A 20,194-nucleotide genomic window follows, 5' to 3' on the forward strand; every position below is an offset into this window, starting at 1 on the left:
TAGAGAAAGAAATATAGAGATCGTCAGCATTCAACAAATATTACCTGTTTACATCATTGCTTAAAAATCTGCGCCTTCTTCGTTATCTGTTTGAGATCATCCCTCCTCTTTCATTCCCAAATATACCGTTAAAAACGAAATTTCGTCAGTCCATATCGAATAGTTTTGGTTGTATTGTGTATGGCCATTGCCGTCACTTACGCAAAACCGAGCGATGTTTCGGTATCTGTATCCAAATATCAATTGGACTAAACGAGATGGAATGCCCGCTTACACATACGACAAAAACATTGATAAAAAAATACACTTATACATAGAAAAAGTGGTCGCCACTAAATCACAAAGTAAACGACGAAACGACGTAAAACACACAGCGGTTATAATACAAACAAACAATGTTGTTGTTTTTGTTTCCTCATCAGAACAAAAAACAATTCGTTCATTCGCTTGAGTTAAACACACACACAGATTCGTGTTGTGGCCAAAACGAAACGGTATTTGTTTTTGAAACGAGACGAAACGATGTTGATCACGTTTTTTCACGATCGTTTCGTCATCTCTATCGAACCTGTGAAATTGCACTGGGAAAATGAGGGAAAATCGAATCGAATGAAAAAAAAAAGAGTTCTATATGGTGGCCTTTGTCGTGCACATAGTGTTAAGTGCAAGCCGCGGGCGATCGGCCCGAAACCGAAGGCGGCACGAAGCCAACGAATGGAAATGCCGAGCGCTCGCAACTGATCCTTACTTATAGACTACCGTCTGTACCGATATCCTCCAAATCAATTCGAACGCTGTGGTAGTCACGAGAACACTTCAAGTTCTATACGCAGTCTTAATCCTCTCTGGAATTTATTCTTTGCAAATTTTGATTTCGATCAGGTACGAGTTTTTCACAACTGATAAAATAAATTCAACATAATTTTTGGTTTTTCAAAAAAGAAATTGGGAGATTATTCGCGTTTTTTCGTTGCAAATTGGAAATATTTCCAGATTTTTTTTTTTCTGTGAATATCTTGTTCAATATCTACTTTCGGTGTTATTTTATTTTCAAACAATCGTGATTGCGCTTTTCTCAATAGATATACATAGTTTAAAAGTTTTCTAATACAAAAAAATCGGTGTAGTTTGGTGTGTTTGTGCTTCAGATTTGATACAAATCAATCCTTTGGCTACGACAAGTTCAGCTCAATAGATTGGAATTGGATCAGTAAAAGTGATTCCTTGACAGTTTTTTTTTGGTTCAGTTGACCAGTTACGACTAATTTTGTGCTTTGCACTTGCTCATCCAGTGGATTTATTCTTTGCTTTGTTGAACCACTTCACATCGCACAGATCAATCGGCAAATAGCAACATAAGTCAAGCTATTCGAACAAAGTTAACTTCTTACGTAATTCATGATAAATATTTTCAACTGGACATGGATTAAAATGCAAATCGATCTGGAGACATGGCCTGGAACCGTTAATGCAACTATTCGAATGGAACAGTTCGAATTATACAAATTCACGGCTTTAAAACGCATTGAAAAACAGAAAATTGTGTGTTTGCCCATTTTTCTTCAAATTTAATAGACAAACAACTGAAAAAACCTGACGCGATTTGAATTTGTGGAGTTAGAAGCAACAAAAAAATATGTAAACACACATTCAACGGCCTAATTTTATTCGCTCAAGCGACAATGTTGCATTTTTCTAAGTTTAAAGACGAATCGGCCCATTTATTTTGGTGCAGCAGCAGCCGCAGCGCTCATTCCGACGCCGAAAAAATTCAAATTACTCGCCGAATATATATATTTATGTAATATTGAAAATAAATAGCGTTTCTCGGTGTTTCGGCATGTTGTTTATTTGCCTTCGATTTTTCGGTTGCTCTTTTTTTTCGATTGGTGTGCGCCTCGTGCACCGCAACTACCGAAAACGAAGGAAAAACCGAAAGAAAGAAAAAAACAATTTTGTATGCGTTCCGGTGAAGGTTTTGCTTCGGTAATCCGAAAATAGAATGGACGAGATCGTTTTGTATGTTTGTCCGTCTTTCATAGCCAACAATCGGTTTTCATTCTCGAAATTCACATATTCGGGCGACTTGTAAATGGGCTTAATAAATAACTGCGCATTACGTAATCGGTAAGCCATACTCTGAGCCAATCGTGAGTACGACACATTTACACAAAGTGCAAAGAGAGAGCAACCAAAAAAAAACTCATTTAAAGCCGGCCTGAGAGAGTGTCAATCACATGATAGGGAAAAAAAACAATCGAAAGTGATAGTTCAATCCCGAAATGTAAGATCAATTCGATCGCAATGCTTTGTGTGATTACGGATTCGACTATCGTCATTTTTGAGAAGCCTTGAAAATGGGTTAGATTGATCAAGTTTGACGATGGCGTTGAAAATTCAAACACATCCCAAATACGGTCACTTGGAGTGGATATTTCATTTTTAAAATAGCTACAAACCGAAAATGACTCCATCCCGATGTCTCCCTCTTTCTCTCTCTCTCTCTCTCTCTCTCCCACCTCCTGCATATGAATCACACCGATTATATCACAAACACATTTAGTCAGTTGAAAATGATAAAATTTCCAATGGTTTTCCGTCGTTATTTTCTCTCATCGTGAACAATCATTTCGAAATATTTACAAGATGAAAATACTTTTTCTCCTTTCACATAAAGAAGAAGGGAAAACAGTAAGTTCACGCACCAAGCAAGTGTAATATGCGCGCACACATAAGAATGTGTATCATAAATAACTGTACAGTAAACCCGGCCAAACGTGACCGGATAAACGTGAACACAGTATCACAGATCGGTCAAACACCGCAAACGTGTTACAGTCTGCACGTTTCGCCGAGTGCTCACGTTTTTGCGGTCTTACTGTCTGGACAAATGGCGAGCACGAGCACAGGCAGCTCCGCTTTCAACACACGCTCACACTACCCACGCATAGTCTTAGCATTTGCTTGATATTCGTATGTTGTTGTTTTTTTTCTCTTCATTTTATTTTGTTTTCTTCTTCCACCAGTTGCTCTCTAAACTCCTAACGATCCAATTTCACACATTTTTCACGAAAAATTTCTGAATTTTTCGAAGCGATTAAAAATAACGTATGGTTTCGTTCTTCTTCTTCTTCTTCTTCTTCGTTTTCGTTTTCATCCTCCACTCGATGTTTTTATGCAGCGCGCACCGTGGAAAATATCTATAAATAAATTCACCAGTCACGGCGATTCACATACAAAGGCGGCCGAAACATCATTCTAATAACATAATTTTCATTAATAAGGACACTAAATTGTAAGATACAGAGAGAGAGAGAGAAACACATTTCGCCACTTTTTCGGTATTTTTGGATGCCACTATTTTCTTGCATGAGTTTCGAACCAACCAGTTTTTATTGGAATTCTCAACGAATAAGACGACGACGAGCTAAAGCAATTTCAATTGATTCCAAATTTACGGATTCTTCAGTTGTTCAACTCAAACAATTTTATAGCCAATATAATTCGTTTTCCAAGATAATTTTTCAATTTTCCTCAACTGTGTTGATGTTAAATCCATTTTCTATTTTGTGCGAACACAAAACGCTTTTTAATCTCTTAGTTTCGACTTCACTTTTACCGTTCCGTTTCGTCTTCTCAAAAACAAAATTCCGGCAAACGTAAAAACGATACTGATTTGTGTATATTTGAATTCCATTGCAGCCTTTAATCATTCAAAATGCCTTTCGTCCCAGCTGAAAACCCAAAATGCCCAAAATGCGGTAAATCCGTATACGCAGCAGAAGAACGTGTTGCCGGCGGATATAAATTCCACAAATCATGCTTCAAATGCGGTAAGTGTGCAAAGCCAATTTAGAAATTTTCGATTTTTTGCAAAACGTCTAATCAAAAGACGAGCCATTTTGGTACCTAAACAAACAGAAAGCGTACCATTTTCATTTGAATCGTTTACTAATCGATTGATTTTCCAATTTATCTCCTCCTTACCCCGCCCAATATGTTTCATTCAAATTAGGAATGTGCAACAAAATGTTGGACTCAACAAACTGCACTGAACATGAAAAGGAATTGTTCTGCAAGAACTGCCATGGCCGTAAATACGGACCAAAAGGATACGGTTTCGGCGGTGGTGCCGGTTGCTTGTCAATGGACTCAGGCGCCCATCTTCCCCAGTAAGTAAAACACCACATTTTTTTCTTTCTACCATTTTCTGCAGATAATTTCTACTCAATTTTCACCAATCATTTCTGACACAAACACATACAAAGAAAGAAAAAGAAATATTTTTCGTTCTCTTTGTTACCACATAAAAAAAAACAATTATATAAAATACCGTAAAAGATGTTCATTGCCATTTTTGTCCGCAAAAAAACGGAACATTATTTCATGAAAAAACGGCAAGATTGAAAAACGTTGTAAATATTGAATCGAAAGAAAGACTCGTGTCTCATATGAATGAATCAATCTCATAAAGGGCATTTCAGTCTGTCCGGATAGTTTTGGAAAAATGTCACACATCAAACCAAAATGTCACCCAAATGTGTAACAAATTTTCTCGATTGCTATCTATTTGATTGATTCTTTCGCACGTGAGCATACAAACACAGTCTGGATAACATTAAATCTTTTTTTGGGGGCCTTTCCTTATCTCTTCTATCTATGAAATTCTCACAACAATGCTCTATATCCCATTTGGTTTTTGTTTCTGTTTAATTATGTCGACAATTCTTTTATATTTAGTTTAACCATCAACTTTTATTTTTACCTACTGTTTTGATTTTTTTTCAATTCTTTTTGTTCGTGTTGGTTTTTTGTGTGCATTTGTTGACTTTTGTAATATATACATATTTTTGTTATGTAAAAACAAACTTCTGTTGTTGTTGTGGTTATAATATTTTTCTAAAAAAAAATTCCGTTTTAAACTACTTACAAATCAATTTATCAATAAATATGTCATAGTGAAAGAACATTACATTTTGAGTAGGGCCTAGGGCACACAAAGAAAGACACAAAGTTTCTGTAAACAATTTTCTATAAATACATAACAAACGAACAGGGATCTTTCAAATCCAATCAAATCAATCTCTCTCTCTCTCTCTCTCTCACTCTCTAAAGAAAAAGGAAACAACAAATGCATTTCGAATCAATTTCATTAAAATAACGCGAATAATTTGTATTGCAGGCATTTCACAAAGGAAAGAAAAAAAAAGAAATGAGAAATCAATAGATACAACGACAACTGAAAAACAGAAAAGAAACAAAAGATTCAAACGGAGTTTAATTTAATTTTCAATTTTCTTTCACATCATTCGCTCACGAACACACACAAACAGCTTTTGTTCTGTCCATCAATCGCTCATAATGTAAAACAATTGCTATATAGCTCTGTTGCATAGATACACACACAGAACAAAACTTAGTAATGTTTAAATCTTTCGTTTGTTGAACTAAACCCACCATCAATAGATCAATTTCAATGCATTACAAGGAGCTATAGAGCTTTTTCAATAGCATTTTTTAACTTGATCCGTAATTTTTACTATTGAAACATGAAAATTTCGTCTCAAAATACTCTCTCTAATACATTTAAATAATAACTGTGAAGAATTGTCATCCTGTTAGTGCTCAGCATTTAAAATCAAAAACACAAACAAAAATCTAATTAAAAAGCTACATCACCATGTCAAAACTTAAGCCAATCGCTAACTAGTAGTATACACACAGAAAAAAAAAGCCGAAACCATAGACAAACCAACACAGTCTTAGTACTTACTAATAAGATGCTCTCAGAAAATTACTTCCTTAGCTCATTGCTCATTTTTCATTGCTGATCAAAAACTGCTCTCAGGTCAGAACCGTCATTTCATTCTCATACAAAATGGACAACACCACTTGACATTCGTTTGCTATCTCTTTTTCAACACTCTTAGCGCATATTAACGGCATTAATCACATCTCGTTTTTTGTTGTTGTTTAAATCATTTTGACACGGCTAAAATTACAGTGCGACCATGGAATTTTTTTGTTCCTTGTTGGTTTTGTTTTTGGTTCCTTTTTATGCAAATATACGAAATTTGAGAATCAAAACAAAAAAAATAATCATAATAATTGTATAAACTGCGCCAAAAATAAACTACATAATGTGCACTCTTAAAAACTAATTAAACAGTAATTGGAAAGGCTCCTAATGAAGATAAAATGTTCATAGTAGAAAAAGAAACAGCAACAAAATATCGAATGAAAAAAAACAACAAGTCCAATCAATCAACTGCAAATATATTCCGTTGTTATTGTTGCTGTTGCTATTGCTGTTGATGTTTTGTTGATGATGATCATGATGAGCGGTCGTATACAAAGTATTGAAAATTAAATTAATTTCGTCGCATTCATTCCAAACGAATTGTAAACAGTTGCCAAATCGAGATTTTGTTCCGTGATACATTTGTTTCGTCATACTTTTTTTTCTCATATATTTATAAAAATAGACATGAGAATTCGACAAGATTTATTTATGAATTGCCTCACCAAATTTTCTACCAAATGTGTCATTGTTATATTTGATTTCTGTGAATTATTGATTCTTTTTCTTTTCTATTCTTTTTTGTTGTTTTTAATTTCGTTTTTGACCTGAGAAATTGTACTTTTGGGATTTGTGCATGGCAAAAGCTTTTGTTGTAACAATATGTTACAAGCTTTTAAATGCATCTCAAAAGTGTTCATTTCGATGGTCCATTGATATTTTTTTTCTTATTCTTTTTTTGAAAAAAGAAAATACGTATCATTTGGTTGTTGTAAAGAAAAATGAAATGAAAAAAAAAAACATGCATGACAATCCCTTGTTCTTTGTCCGTTCAACAGATAAACACAATAAATCCATCCGCAGAACGTGCATAAAGGACCACATATAAAACATATAAAAAGCCACTTTCGCAAACAATTCAAAAACGAACTTTGTGTTTAAAATCTATCTATATGTATCTGTTATACCATCCACAAATCATATGTTATAAAATTTTGAACAAAAACATGCGTTGAACTTTTTTCCCGCATCTAAATGTTAAATTCATTTTGATTTTTTGCTAAATTTCATTTTTTTCTGTTCTTGATCGATAAAAAAAAACACAATCACATAAAATCCGTGATGAGGAACCCAAAAAAAGTTGATACAAAATAGCCTAACCATTCAAAAGTCCACCTAATTTGTTGTGTAGATGTTGTAGTAGAGACAGTGAGTTTTTGATTTGTTTGTTGTTTATGTTGACCACACACCACCAGATAAACAAAAAAAAAACATATACGCGCATATAAAATGGTCCTTTCGAAACATCAATTTTTGTTATATTAACCATCTGTGTAACAAATTTTGTCACGTGTAAACAATATTATAAGATACACAATTTGAATAAAATGAAGCACACATAAATTGGTTCGATTCCAAAAAAAATAAACCCGAGTTTTTTTTCCGTCGGTTGTAACATTTTATTTTTATCAGTTTGATAGGTATATACTAGTTCGCCATCAGTATTTGGTTTTGTTTTATAGATTTTTTTCGTCTATAAATGTTTTGTGTGTTTTTTTGTTGTTGTTGAATTTGTTTTTGAAACCAAAAAGTCCAATGAAAAATAAAGGGTTTGAGAGATTCAATGAGACCTTCATTTTGAAAGACGAACGAAAATAGTGTAGATTATAAATTATGTTGCGAAGACTCGAGTCCAAAATGTGCATTGAGAGAGAATAGACAAACACACCTATACCATGGCCTTCCATGTCTTGTATGCATTTATAGATGATGAAAGTCCTGTGATTCGCAAACGGGTGAGAATGTTCAAAAAAAAACTGTTCACTTTTGCGTGGCCTGAGAGAGTATTCAATATATTTGTAATGGTTAACCACTATTTTATGAATTGCAAGTATTGTTTAAGTGCAATTAAATATCCAAAACGAATGAGTCCCTATTTTAATGAACCTTATGCATCGAACGAATGATTTTTTTTGTCATTTTATTTTGTTTGATCCTCATCACAGTGTACCTGATGATGATCTCTCGTGTAGTAATTAGTGACTAACGAATTTTTATTTTGTTCACCCCATCTCGGTCAAGTATCATGACAGCTGGCCATACAAACAAACAAAAAAGAATTGCAATTTTTATTTTATTTTAACCATAAATCAGTCATGGGATAAGGAAAATGTGCCCCAAAATAAGAATGTTTTTAAAATTTGTTTCTCCGTCTTGCTGAGAATGGAAAATTATTGAGAAAGAAAAAAACAAATACAAATGAGAAACGGTGTCATAAGCCCACTCAGATCCATTCACGAACATATTTAACATATTTGTTCCATTTATTTCATTTACTTTAACGTTGCGATGCTATTTATGTACCGAAAAACCAGTAGAAAGACTTCAATTAATGTGGGAGTTCGGTCACAAGCTAGAACACTTTTTTCTTCTACAAAATCGTTTAGCATTTGAAAAAGCTTTTGATTGGGAATTAATCGATGCTAAAAAAATCAAACAAAAAGAAAAATTATCCTAATTACAATAGGTACACCCACAAAGAAAAAATCCAATACGTTTCGGTTGCCATTATCAGGAGTGACAAAAATGATTTTGATTTTATTTTTTAAACGAATATTTAGCTATTTCTCAGCACAACTAAAAAAACGTTTTTTATGCACTTAAATTTCATTAAAATCGCTAACTGCAAATTTAAAATCATTCGCAGGAACACAATTTGTTAATGCAATTATTTTATTCTTTTCGATTCTTTTTTCCCTCTCTCATCGAAATGAATGATACAAAAATCGACTTTCAAAATTATGCACATGCACAAAATACGCACAAACAATTTGACACACAAAACATACATACTTGAAAACAAAAACTATCTGAATCTCAAATATCTCTCTCATACACACTCATTGGTCGGGACGAATTCATACAAAACAAAACAAAAACCAAAAAATCTGAACTGAAAACAAACAACGACGAAAACTAAAATCAAACTATAGGAATGGCGAGGCAGGAGTACGAAACGGTGCGTGCTTGGAACCACGTGTCATCTTAAAAGCACCAGAAGGGCAGGGCTGTCCAAGATGCGGTGGCTGGGTGTATGCTGCTGAACAAATGTTGGCACGTGGAAGAGTAAGTATCTAATGCTAGAGGCAAGTATAATCTCTACTTTCAAGAACGAAACAACACAAACCGAAGAAAGAATAATCGAGAAGAGACTCTTACCAAACCTTGGTCAATCTTTGATTAGTAGTAGAAATCATATATACTATTACATTTTGTTCTCTTTTCTGCCACAACGACACCATTTGTTTTTAACTTGAGTTCTATCTTTTTCTCCTCTCTCGTCGTTGTCACCATCGTTGTCGCCATCATCGCGACATGAACACAAAAAATCAAACACGATTACTATCTTAAAAACTAAAAATCAAACGAAATTGGTGCTTTTTATACGTGCATTAAATCGTGATTTCGGTTAGGGCTATCATAGACGGTGCTTCAAATGTTTGCTTTGCAATCGCACATTGGATTCAACCATGCACTGCGACGGACCTGATAAAAATGTTTACTGCCGAGGTATAGTGTCGTGGTACAGTGTCGAGGTATAAACACCACTGCACTTGTATCTAGAACCTCTTTCTGTGTGTCTGATCGTCAAATGTGTTTTTATTTGTTTTCAAATTGAAATGACCCACCGAATGATATCAGCAGATATCATTGTCATCCTGTTTTATTTTTGAAAGTATTCGTTTAGATGTTATTATTCTTCATGTAATTTGACTCCATTGAAATGGTTTTCATTTCATTGTTGTTGGATTCGTGTTCTGCTATTTATTTATTGTATTGTATTTCTTTTTCGTTCACAATCAACAACAAAAAAGTGTTTGAAATCAAATCAATAGAAATATTCAGCTACACGAATATGCATTCGACGAAATCAATGAATCAAAAGGAGTCATTGGAACTGAATACGTTTATTGGATCCTAATGAGAACGTCAGCACTTTAAAATTGTTGTTTATGTTTTTTTTTTGTGACTAAATGTTCCAATAATTTTGATAATCGAATCCAATTTGACATCGTCTAACCAAACACATAACAAGCATAGTACATGTTCTGTGTTATTTATTGCTCAACAAGACGAGCCTGACTTCGTTGAAAGCTAAGATATCTCTTTGGTCTGTCTCATTCAAATAAAATTTGCATTCTCTTCGATTTTCTTTTACTCAATTCATTCCGAATCGCGCGCATCTTGAATTGATCACAACTCAATTCGGTTTCTCTTCTTCTCTTTGACATACATTTTCTTTTGATATGATTGCTTTGGTCACAATTTCCGTACACTTTAGCTCGCACACTTCTCAATTGTGCTTTGCAAAGCACTTGACGTTTTTTTTTTGTTGACCTGAGACATTTATCATCCGAACATATTCGGAAGGTCAAATATTTTTCATCTGAATTCTTGCGGTCACTGTTTCAAGTGGCCAATATTGGCATTAAGCCAAATTGCCAATAAGTTTATGCAAAATGTTCTGCATTTAATTGAGAGGCTACGGGCCAAAGTGAAAAATTCCGAATAAACGAAGAAGGTAACACAAATCAACCCAAATTACCGAAACAAGTTTATCATTCGATCATCATTACCAATTGACTTGATTCAGTTTCGTCATCGAAATAAATCAACGAATTTTTGCCATTGAATTAAATTTACACATTTTATTTTCACTCTCTATAGACCTTTCACAAAGAGTGTTTCAAATGTGGCGAATGCTCAAAACGTTTAGATTCGGTTAACTGTTGCGAAGGTCCAGACAAGGATATTTACTGCAAAGGCAAGCTGCGAATTCGTATTTCGATTAATTTCCATTCTGGTTTTTCGCTTAAAAATTCACCAAATCAAACGCTTTTGAATATAATATTATTTTGCTGCTCACTCAGAATTTTCTATCATCAATTTATCTCTCTCTATCTTACTCTTTCGCTGTCTTTTGCTATCTCTTGCTCAATCTAATATTTTTACCGCGAGCTTTTCATCGGCTGAAATTTTACTTGAATTCTGTCTGCATCTGCTCTGCCACTTTTCAACTGGATTCTTTATTTTTTAAATATAACCGATCATTGGAGTTTATCCTTTTCTTTTTGAATATTCAAGAAAAAAATCCAAGCAGAAGAAATGACAACTTGGTGGTTGTAAAAGTAGTTTTCTACTACTTAGACACTTACCCAGTAATATCATTGAAGTTCAAAGCGTTAATACTATTTAAAGTGGAAAAATGGTTTATTTTTTAGTAAAGGCTATATCAACTTCAAGGTATATTGATGCTTGTTCAACAGTTCGAATTTTAATGTATTACTACTTGGTAAGCGTTAAAAGCTCATCTACTTGAAGTAGATGATTTGGAGTTTTTCTTGAGTATAAACATTTTTTTTTTAAGTAATGAATTAATTTTACACTCATTGTGCAGTTGTTGGTGTTTTTTTTCCAAACGCATTTCTGCACGCCTCATAAAAAAACAATAGTCAAATAACGCCAACTCGACTAATGCATCAAAGATTCGATGGAAACATTTCGGATTGCTTGAAAATAATTATGACATCCCGTCAAATTTTACATTAAGTCATACTAACAAATGTATCAACTAATTTGGTATTTCTTTACCATTTCACAATGTTGCCATTTGTCGCCTAGTTTCTAACCCAAAACTATGTTAGATATTCGTGTAAATTGTGACTAAAATCGTAAACATATTCTTTTTCTATTGTTTAACCAAATATCAATGTGCGTTCGGCAATGCAGTATGCTATGCCAAACGATTTGGTCCGAAAGGCTATGGCTACGGTCAAGGTGGTGGCACCCTGCAAAGTGAAACCTATGAAAACAAGTAAGTTGTAGTCTTAAGCCATCCTAATTAATGATTGTACTGCGTGTGTCGTTGTGTTTGATTGTGGAAAAAATGCACTTGCCACTGTGCAAAAATGATGTCAGCAAAGATAGAAAATCAGAAAATGAAAGTAATTATCATGATTTCATTTAGGTTGTTATGCACAGCGTTTTGGTGTACGCGGTTATGGTCACACGGGTATGTCGAGTCTGGGCCTCATGTCTGATATTAAAGATCAAGAATGGCAAAGGTATGCCCACATCTCACATGTTGATTGTACTTGCGTTGTTTTTAATTCCCCGAAAAAAACGCCAATCATCGTCAAGCGCCACATTTTTTTTTCGATCGAATTTATTTCGTTCAAATGCCAAATATTCAAACACATGTGTCTAAACTCAAAGTAGCTTATTGTTAGTTCAATGTTTTTAAATTCAATTTAATTTAAACCAGGGCCATGTTTTCTTTTCGGTTGATTTCAAATTTTTGACTTAATGTGGCCACAGTAATTGCGATATATATGTTGATTAATTTATGCTGCGTTTGCAAAACTCTCTGTCTTTGTATATGTTTGTTTCGCCTTAGGAAGGAAAAAATGACTAAAAGTTGTTGAATGATGATTTTTTTATAATTCTTCATGATGACTATAGTCGTCTATAGAAGTCGTGAAATTTGTGTTTCTTTCTGTGCACAATCTGCCAGCTACGGCAATGCGCATAACTAGCGCCACCAAGCGACCTGGACCTGCCATTGTGTTTACAATAGTATGTTCATATGGTAGCGAAACACGTCATGAGATAGCGCTAGTTTTTACGTCATATTTTATATAGAGATTTCTGTTGATATCGTACTGTGTTTCTGTGTGACTAGGACATATGTTTGCTATCAGTTATTAATAAAATTATGTTTAGATGATTCAGTCGCGCGATATATCTCGTAATCGAATTTGTGTGTAGGTTTTTAATTTGAGTTGAATGATGTTTTGAATATGTATTTTTAGCGTGTATTGAATCGTGATTATTGCGTGTGTGTTTATGTGGAATCCGACTCTCTGCATCTTGAATGTGATTAAAATAGACGTTTTCGAATCACATTTGGTGAAAGCGGAAACGCATTTTATTGAATCTCTAATGAAAATGTTTTCGTTCCTTCTTCTTTCCGCAAAATTCAAGCGAGCTTGCACCAAAAACATTTGCCATCGACACGGCTAAGATTCAAGCTCCACCAGGTGAGATATGGTGTACATTTTTTGCTGGAATGGATTATTAATCAAGAACAAAACGAAAATCTGTTCATAAATTAGGTCAAGGTTGTCCACGATGCGGTGGTGTTGTGTTTGCGGCTGAATTGGTTTTATCCAAAGGTCGCGAATGGCATCGTAAATGCTTCAAATGCAAAGACTGCACCAAGACTCTTGACTCGATTATCGCATGCGATGGACCCGACAGAGATGTATATTGGTACTTTAATCCAGATTTTTCATTTTGACTTTCCGATGATAATTAACGAGAATTTATATTATTTTTTAGTAAAACTTGCTACGGCAAAAAATGGGGCCCACACGGTACGTATTTCAATTTCGATTGTTCTGTGGTTGTTCAATGTTCATGCACACCACAATAATAATTTAACTTGTTTCACTGATGAGAGAAAAATAAATTTAATTCACTTTTATTGATAGGCTATGGTTTTGCTTGTGGATCTGGTTTCCTTCAAACCGATGGATTATCGTAAGTAATTGTGGTTCTCTTGCATATTGCTTGGCCAAATAGCTCACTTTTAAATAAAAAAACGTATGCACATGTAGGGAGGATCAAATTTCGCAATGTAAACCATTCATCGACCCGGATACCACAACGATCAAAGCCGCACCAGGCCAAGGATGTCCACGTTGCGGTGGCGCTGTGTTCGCTGCTGAACAACAATTGGCAAAGGGTTCAATGTGGCACAAAAGATGCTTCAGCTGCGCCGAATGTCATCGACCATTGGATTCAACATTGGCTTGCGATGGTCCAGACCGTGAAATTCATTGCCGCTCATGCTACGGCAAACTCTTCGGACCAAAAGGTCAGTTTCTTCTACCGACAAACCAACGGAAGTCTAACAATTTCACGTTGTATAATTTACTATATCGTTTTTTTTTTATTTCACGTGTGTATCTGTCGGGGTGATTAGGTTTCGGTTATGGTCACTCACCAACTTTGGTTTCAACCAGTGGCGAATCGACAATTGCTTAGTAAGTAACAATTTACATATTTTATGGAATTCAACTGTAATTTTTGGCAACAACAACAACAATCATAATATTTATTTCTCAACAACAGTCCGGATGGTCGAGCTTTCGGCGGTGCAAAGGTATTTAATTAAATATTGCACCATATTAATTGAAAATATAAAATAGCATTCTACTTATTTTATTTTGTGCAAAGGCTCCGGCTGGTTCTGGTTGTCAGCGTTGTGGATTCCCAGTGTACGAAGCTGAAAAGATGATTAGCAAAAATCGTCATTGGCACAAACGCTGCTTCTCATGCCACTCATGCCATAAATCATTAGACTCAACAAATTTGTGCGATGCGCCCGACAACGAGATCTACTGTAAATACTATTTACTAAATGGTTTTTTCAAGTGTCTTTTCCATTTATGCAACCAAAAACAATTCTTTTCATTTAAGGTCGCGGATGTTATGGTCGATTTTACGGGCCAAAAGGTGTCGGTTTTGGCATGGGTGCTGGCTGCTTAACTATGGTTTAAATTAAAACAAAATCACTTTCAAGCATGTCCAATTCGACTTTTCGTTTCCTTGTTTTTCATTCAAATAGACAGTTTTCTTTCTGTATAGAAGAAATCGTTTTTTTTTCATTGAATAATATATTCTTATCCAAAAATAATAGAATTTTTTTTTCATATGACTCATTAAACACACATAAAAAATATTACTTATGATTTTGTTCTTTACGTGTATTGTTTTGCGCTCTCACTCTTTACAACTCGGTACAGAAGAAACTTTTAGAGAAAGAAAACGAACAAATGTAACAAATTAATGGTATTAATTGTACTATAAGCAAACTAAGAAATAAAACCGACATATATAACGAAATGAAGGACAATTAAAGTAAAGAAGAAAAAAAAGAACAAATCAACATGATTGAGAATTTTTAAATAGACGCTAATAAATTTAGTTTTCATTTTTTTTATATTATATAAAAAGAGACATTGTTGAAGAAGAAACAAAAGAGATGTTTATATAATCCAAATAATGCTTTATGTATTTATTTTATAAAACTCGGGCATATAAATTGAGAGACGCCTGCAAATATAGAATGCTTTTTTTTTTGAATAGGTAAAATAATGAATATTTGTTGCCAACAAAGGGCTTCTCGAGAAATGGACTTGTTATTTTCTAATACCATAGTAGAAAAAGTATATTAATAGACAGAAGCACAGCGACAAAGATGAAGAATAAGAAAAAAACACGTGCACACAACTATACATCTTTGACTAATCTAGAATAAGACATTTAAACCCAAAATACATTTCGAACGATCGATGTTTTTGTTTGCAAATGTTTGGAAACGCACGCAAACACCATCCGGTGATGTTATGTTGCTTTGCAAAAAATGTTGTCTGTAACCACATGTTTGGCGGCAAATTCAAATTAGTCAAATAAAAATATACTTTATTTAATGCAACAGGAGTTTTTGTTTTCAACAAGTCCTTCCTTTCTCAAGGGCTCAATGACATTTCAAATTGAATGTATGACAAAGATTTATAGAAGACATCTATGCATCCACCAGCTAAAAAAGACAAAAAGCATATCGGAAATCTTTATTTGGTACAAATCAAACGCACACAATGCAAACACACTCGTTCAGTATGCTGTGTGCTCTCTGTGATCCTCGACACCTTTTGACATTTTGAATCATTCGCTCGATAATAATTCGTATAAACAGTGAAAAATGACGTACCTATATACTCCCTCTTCGCCCTCCAACGCAGCCAGTTTGCTATCGCCGGAAGCAAATTTATTAATGCACTGGTAAACACACAAACGGGAGTTTGAACGCATAGTTAATTTATAAATCAGTGATCTGAGCCTCTGCACACCAAAACGTTGATATGCATTTAATTAGCCAAATTAAATAATAATATCGTTTTATTAATTCAAAATGCATATGATTGTGGCATGGAATCATACACCTAATATATTGTATAATAGATCAATGCACAAACACATTTGCAAAATAGCATGTGTTTGTGGTTGCTGGCTGCTTCTGCTGCTGTTCTTGCTACTGCCTATATTTAGTCACTACGCCCTGGCACTCGTACTCTTTATCAATTTCATCATCAGACATACACACATTTCGAACATTTTGATGTGTTATATAATCAAAATTCGCTATTGATTAACATTTATTTACATTTTACGATTTATTTACTGGATACATTTCATTTGCATCTATTGTTTTCATGCCAATTTATTGCGAGCGTCAAGCTAAAAGACCGAATCCTAACGGCACATAAACATATATACACATAAAATCCATGCTATTAATAGCTAAACAATGTTTCCCTAACTCAACGTGTGAATTGTATGGCATTTCAACTAACTCTCGACACACAATCACACGCAATTTTCACTGAAACCATTCAATGTAGTTGGTTCGATATAATTTATGACGCTTTTGATAGTTTATTCATTGCAATTGAATGCATCTGTGCGGCGGCAACAGAGTGTGATTTGTGATTTATATATTCTCAATCGATTTCATTCGATTTATATTAATTGATACTTTTCAAAAGATCTAATTAACGATTATTGAATGCTGATGGAAAACTTGAGTTGATTCGAATTTATGCTTGAGAAATCAATCGAGACTTTTACTAGGGTTTGATTATTCATTAACGCCCAAGACAAAAAATTTGTCTAATTTTTTCATGAAATTTTGACGGGATACTTCTGTGAGTCCAAATATGATTTTCATAAAGTTTCAGAATTTTCCGACACGTTCTAAATTTTCACAATTTTCCGTCATTTTCCGTCATTTTCCGTCATTTTCAAGCATTTTCCGGAAAATTGCTAATTAGAAAACCTTGAAAATCGGGGAAAACATTCTACAAACCTTTCCTAACACACGGCATGTGAAAATTCCAAGCCTTTTGATCAGGATAGAAGAAAATCTAAAATAATTCATAAAGAAATCGACAATTTTTGGGCGCAAAAAATTGGACATTGGGCGTTAATGGGTTAAATTGAATAAAAAACAAATTTTACTTACATATTTTATTTCAATATTAGATTTCATCGATTTATTTCATAAACTTGTAAATAGATTCGAATTCGTGATCATCCCATTTTTACCAAGGTGCAGAACAGTAATATTTCCTTGTAAAGATAGTTCAAATTAATTCTAATCACGGGTATGAAGCGACAACAACATTAACAATTATTTTTTAATGTAAACAAGCAACGAGCTCTACCGACACAACGTTAGCGGCAATAGTTGAAAGTGCCATTGAAGTATACTGACTGAGGGCATGAACTGCATTATTTAATTTTATAAAAAGTTTCATTGTGATTTCTTTTTGGCTTTGATTCAATCAGAATCTAAAATTTTAAGGAAAAACGAAAAAGTTTTTGTCGATAATTTGTTTATTTCAGGTTGCGACGTTTCGGACACACTCGATGTTCTATTATCAAGCGCTACAAAATCAAAAAAGTGTATAAGTAAAGCAATATAATCAAAACATTCTGTTCACCACAGACTCACAGTTAGAATGCGTTTTTTACGCAAACAATGGTTTGCTTCCAAAAAGTTGATTATAATCAATGAAAAAAAAAACAAAATTTAAAACATCATTCAAAAGATATTACTCATTAATTAAGAGTCATTGCTGCAATCAACGTTCTGCTGCAGCTATGATTTGAATTACAGCTGACTATCTCCAGGTTTCCACGCATTTTGGTGATCAGATAGCACAGAAGGGGCAAATTTAATTGAAATTTCAAAGAACACCAAATGTTCTCAAAAAAAGTAAACATGTCTACTTGGGAAAAATGTCTCATTTTTTGTTTCCAATCTTATTTTCGGATTTCCCTTGAATTGATTGCAAACTATCTCATATCACTGCTCCTCCACCTTCATGTGAAAAAACTGCAATATAAATACGCCCGCGAAAGTTAACCGAAATCAGTTGCATTCAAACCTTCAATCAACCATAAAGCAAACGAACATGTTTTCGGAACCAAAGTTCGTCTTCGCACTTGTTATGCTTGGCATGTGCCTAGTTTCAATTAACGAGGTCTACGGAAAACCTGCCTCCAGCACAGGGCAAGACGTTGCAGTTGAAGTAGAAATAGTCGAACCATCGGCGAATAGGATCAAACGTTAATATGTATTCAATAGAATTAACACTCCGTTATATTGGAATCCGTTCAATTTGCAGTTGAATGCGTCATGGCCTACTTCTTATATAAATCCTAATTCAAATCCGTGGAATCGTTTTAATAATTATACCATGGTATTGATCATTTTTCGATTGAAATTTCAATTTTCCAACTAAGTACCGGTCACTAGTTTTTACTGCGGTTCAAAATTGTGTATTTAATACGAATTGGAACATTTTTTCATCATTCAAAGTTGCCCTGAGCCATTCAAAGTGTTTAAAACAATTTAGCACTTTTTAGTACATTTTTAGTATATTTTTAGCACTTTTAGTACTTGGCCTGCAAAGATCTTGGGGAGTACTAAAAAATTTCTTCAGAAACTGTTGCTCTATTTTTAGCAGTTGAGAATTTTCAGGACTTCGAAAATGCACGAAAATACCTATTATAGCGAAAAGTGATATTGAGACAATAAAGTGGACTGGATGTGGATTTTTCGAGTTAAAGTGTTCAGGAGTGTTGCTCAGCTATACTTTGGCTATAATATTGCCGAACACAGTAAGTGAAAAAAAATGTATACTGCTCGAGCTTTGGTCGAAAAACTGGAAAAATTGAGTATTTTCTCGACATTTTGCTTCATAGCTCCCACTAGATGTAAATTTTGGGTATAGTTTTCACTAATTTCCGCCTAAAATTGAACGCCAAACATTTTCTTAGTACATACCAAGGCTAAAAAACCATCACTAATGGGAGAAAAATGGTATTTGTTCAATACCTCTTTGCATTTTAATACTGGTGAAAAGGTAAAACGTCGAATTTGATAATTAAAAAGGTTGAGCCAATTTTAATATCCTGGGAACGCAGTTGATCTTAGATTTTGGCCCTCTAAATCGCCTACCCAGTCGCTATCGATTGCCAGCGAAAAAAAACAATCGGTAGTACTGTGTAACTAACCAAATTATAATTTGGACGGTTTCTAATTTTTTTTTTCCTCCACATTGAATTTATTTCAATCAAAATGAATTTAAACTTGTCCATTGTTTTGTAATTTTGTATTATTATATAATATAATTTTGGAAACCAATGATTGTAACATGAAGGCACATATAATATTCTACATGAAATCAAATAAAAAAAGAGTACAAAAACAAGTTGCAATTGGCCATATAATGAGTGAACAAGTTCATGCAATTCAGTGCGCGAGATTGCCGTTGGCGTCATCATATTCATAAAGCAAATTTCCGAGCACATTTTCAATTGACCATTCGTAATGGCCGCATAATTTGCCATTTAAAATGTTTCCGTTGATACTGTATACATTGCACACTAAGTGAGAGATGAATGCATACATGCATGTAATATGTAATATGCATGTATGCATATATTTGGGAGCCCCCGACTTCTGCGGGGGTGATGGTAAAGTTCACGGCAAATGCCTGAATACATTATACAAACCCATGTAATATTTATATTTGAATTTAATTATATGGTAGTTAATAAATTGATTTCACGATAAGTTTAGCGGCGGTCGTTTGACGTGGATGAGGTCGAATGCGTGATTCAATTGTTTGCAATCGATAAATTGCGTGCGTGTAAATGTATGTGAATTATTCAAATATAATTTCTCTCACTCTCTTCAAATTCCTGAACACACTCAACCCACCCTTTACCTATTCGCCTGCCGTGCCTTGTATTGATTATATGTAAAATGCACTACACACACAAGATGGGAACTAACATTGGTATGGAATCGAGAATAGTAATCATTTGGGCGCATTGAGTTTTCCCATTTGAATTTTCTAATTTGAACGTATGATTCAATGCAATTGTAGTCCTCAATTGAAATCCTAAATGTATGAAACACACCGATTTAATCAAGTCGCTAAAATCAGATGCATTTAGATTGTTTTATGGGAATGT

At 34.1% G+C, this 20,194-nt stretch overlaps 1 protein-coding gene across 3 annotated transcripts; it reads left to right on the plus strand.

The window, feature by feature from the left end:
• Window positions 1-622: 622 nt before the first annotated feature.
• LOC129576267 (muscle LIM protein 1) lies at window positions 623-15,581 on the plus strand. Of its 3 annotated transcripts, none has more exons than XM_055461011.1 (15): window positions 623-882; window positions 3,703-3,833; window positions 4,016-4,172; window positions 9,013-9,145; window positions 10,748-10,844; window positions 11,810-11,894; window positions 13,064-13,119; window positions 13,195-13,351; window positions 13,421-13,455; window positions 13,573-13,621; window positions 13,699-13,958; window positions 14,067-14,127; window positions 14,216-14,246; window positions 14,321-14,486; window positions 14,564-15,581. In XM_055461011.1, the coding sequence occupies exons 2-15, from the start codon at window positions 3,719-3,721 to the stop codon at window positions 14,641-14,643; spliced, it is 1,482 nt and encodes a 493-aa protein (XP_055316986.1). In that variant the 5' UTR covers window positions 623-882; window positions 3,703-3,718; the 3' UTR covers window positions 14,644-15,581. The 3 variants fall into 3 exon arrangements, with proteins under 3 accessions (XP_055316986.1, XP_055316987.1, XP_055316985.1); XM_055461010.1 differs by lacking the exon at window positions 623-882 and adding an exon at window positions 3,330-3,468; XM_055461012.1 differs by lacking the exons at window positions 9,013-9,145; window positions 10,748-10,844; window positions 11,810-11,894; ... (7 more) ...; window positions 14,321-14,486; window positions 14,564-15,581 and adding an exon at window positions 6,859-7,448.
• The last annotated feature ends 4,613 nt before the right edge of the window (window positions 15,582-20,194 follow it).

Source organism: Sitodiplosis mosellana, unplaced genomic scaffold (genome assembly GCF_009176505.1).
Source record: "Sitodiplosis mosellana isolate CC-2019 unplaced genomic scaffold, AAFC_SMos_1.0 Smas_scaffold_6181, whole genome shotgun sequence".
NCBI lineage: Eukaryota > Metazoa > Arthropoda > Insecta > Diptera > Cecidomyiidae > Sitodiplosis > Sitodiplosis mosellana.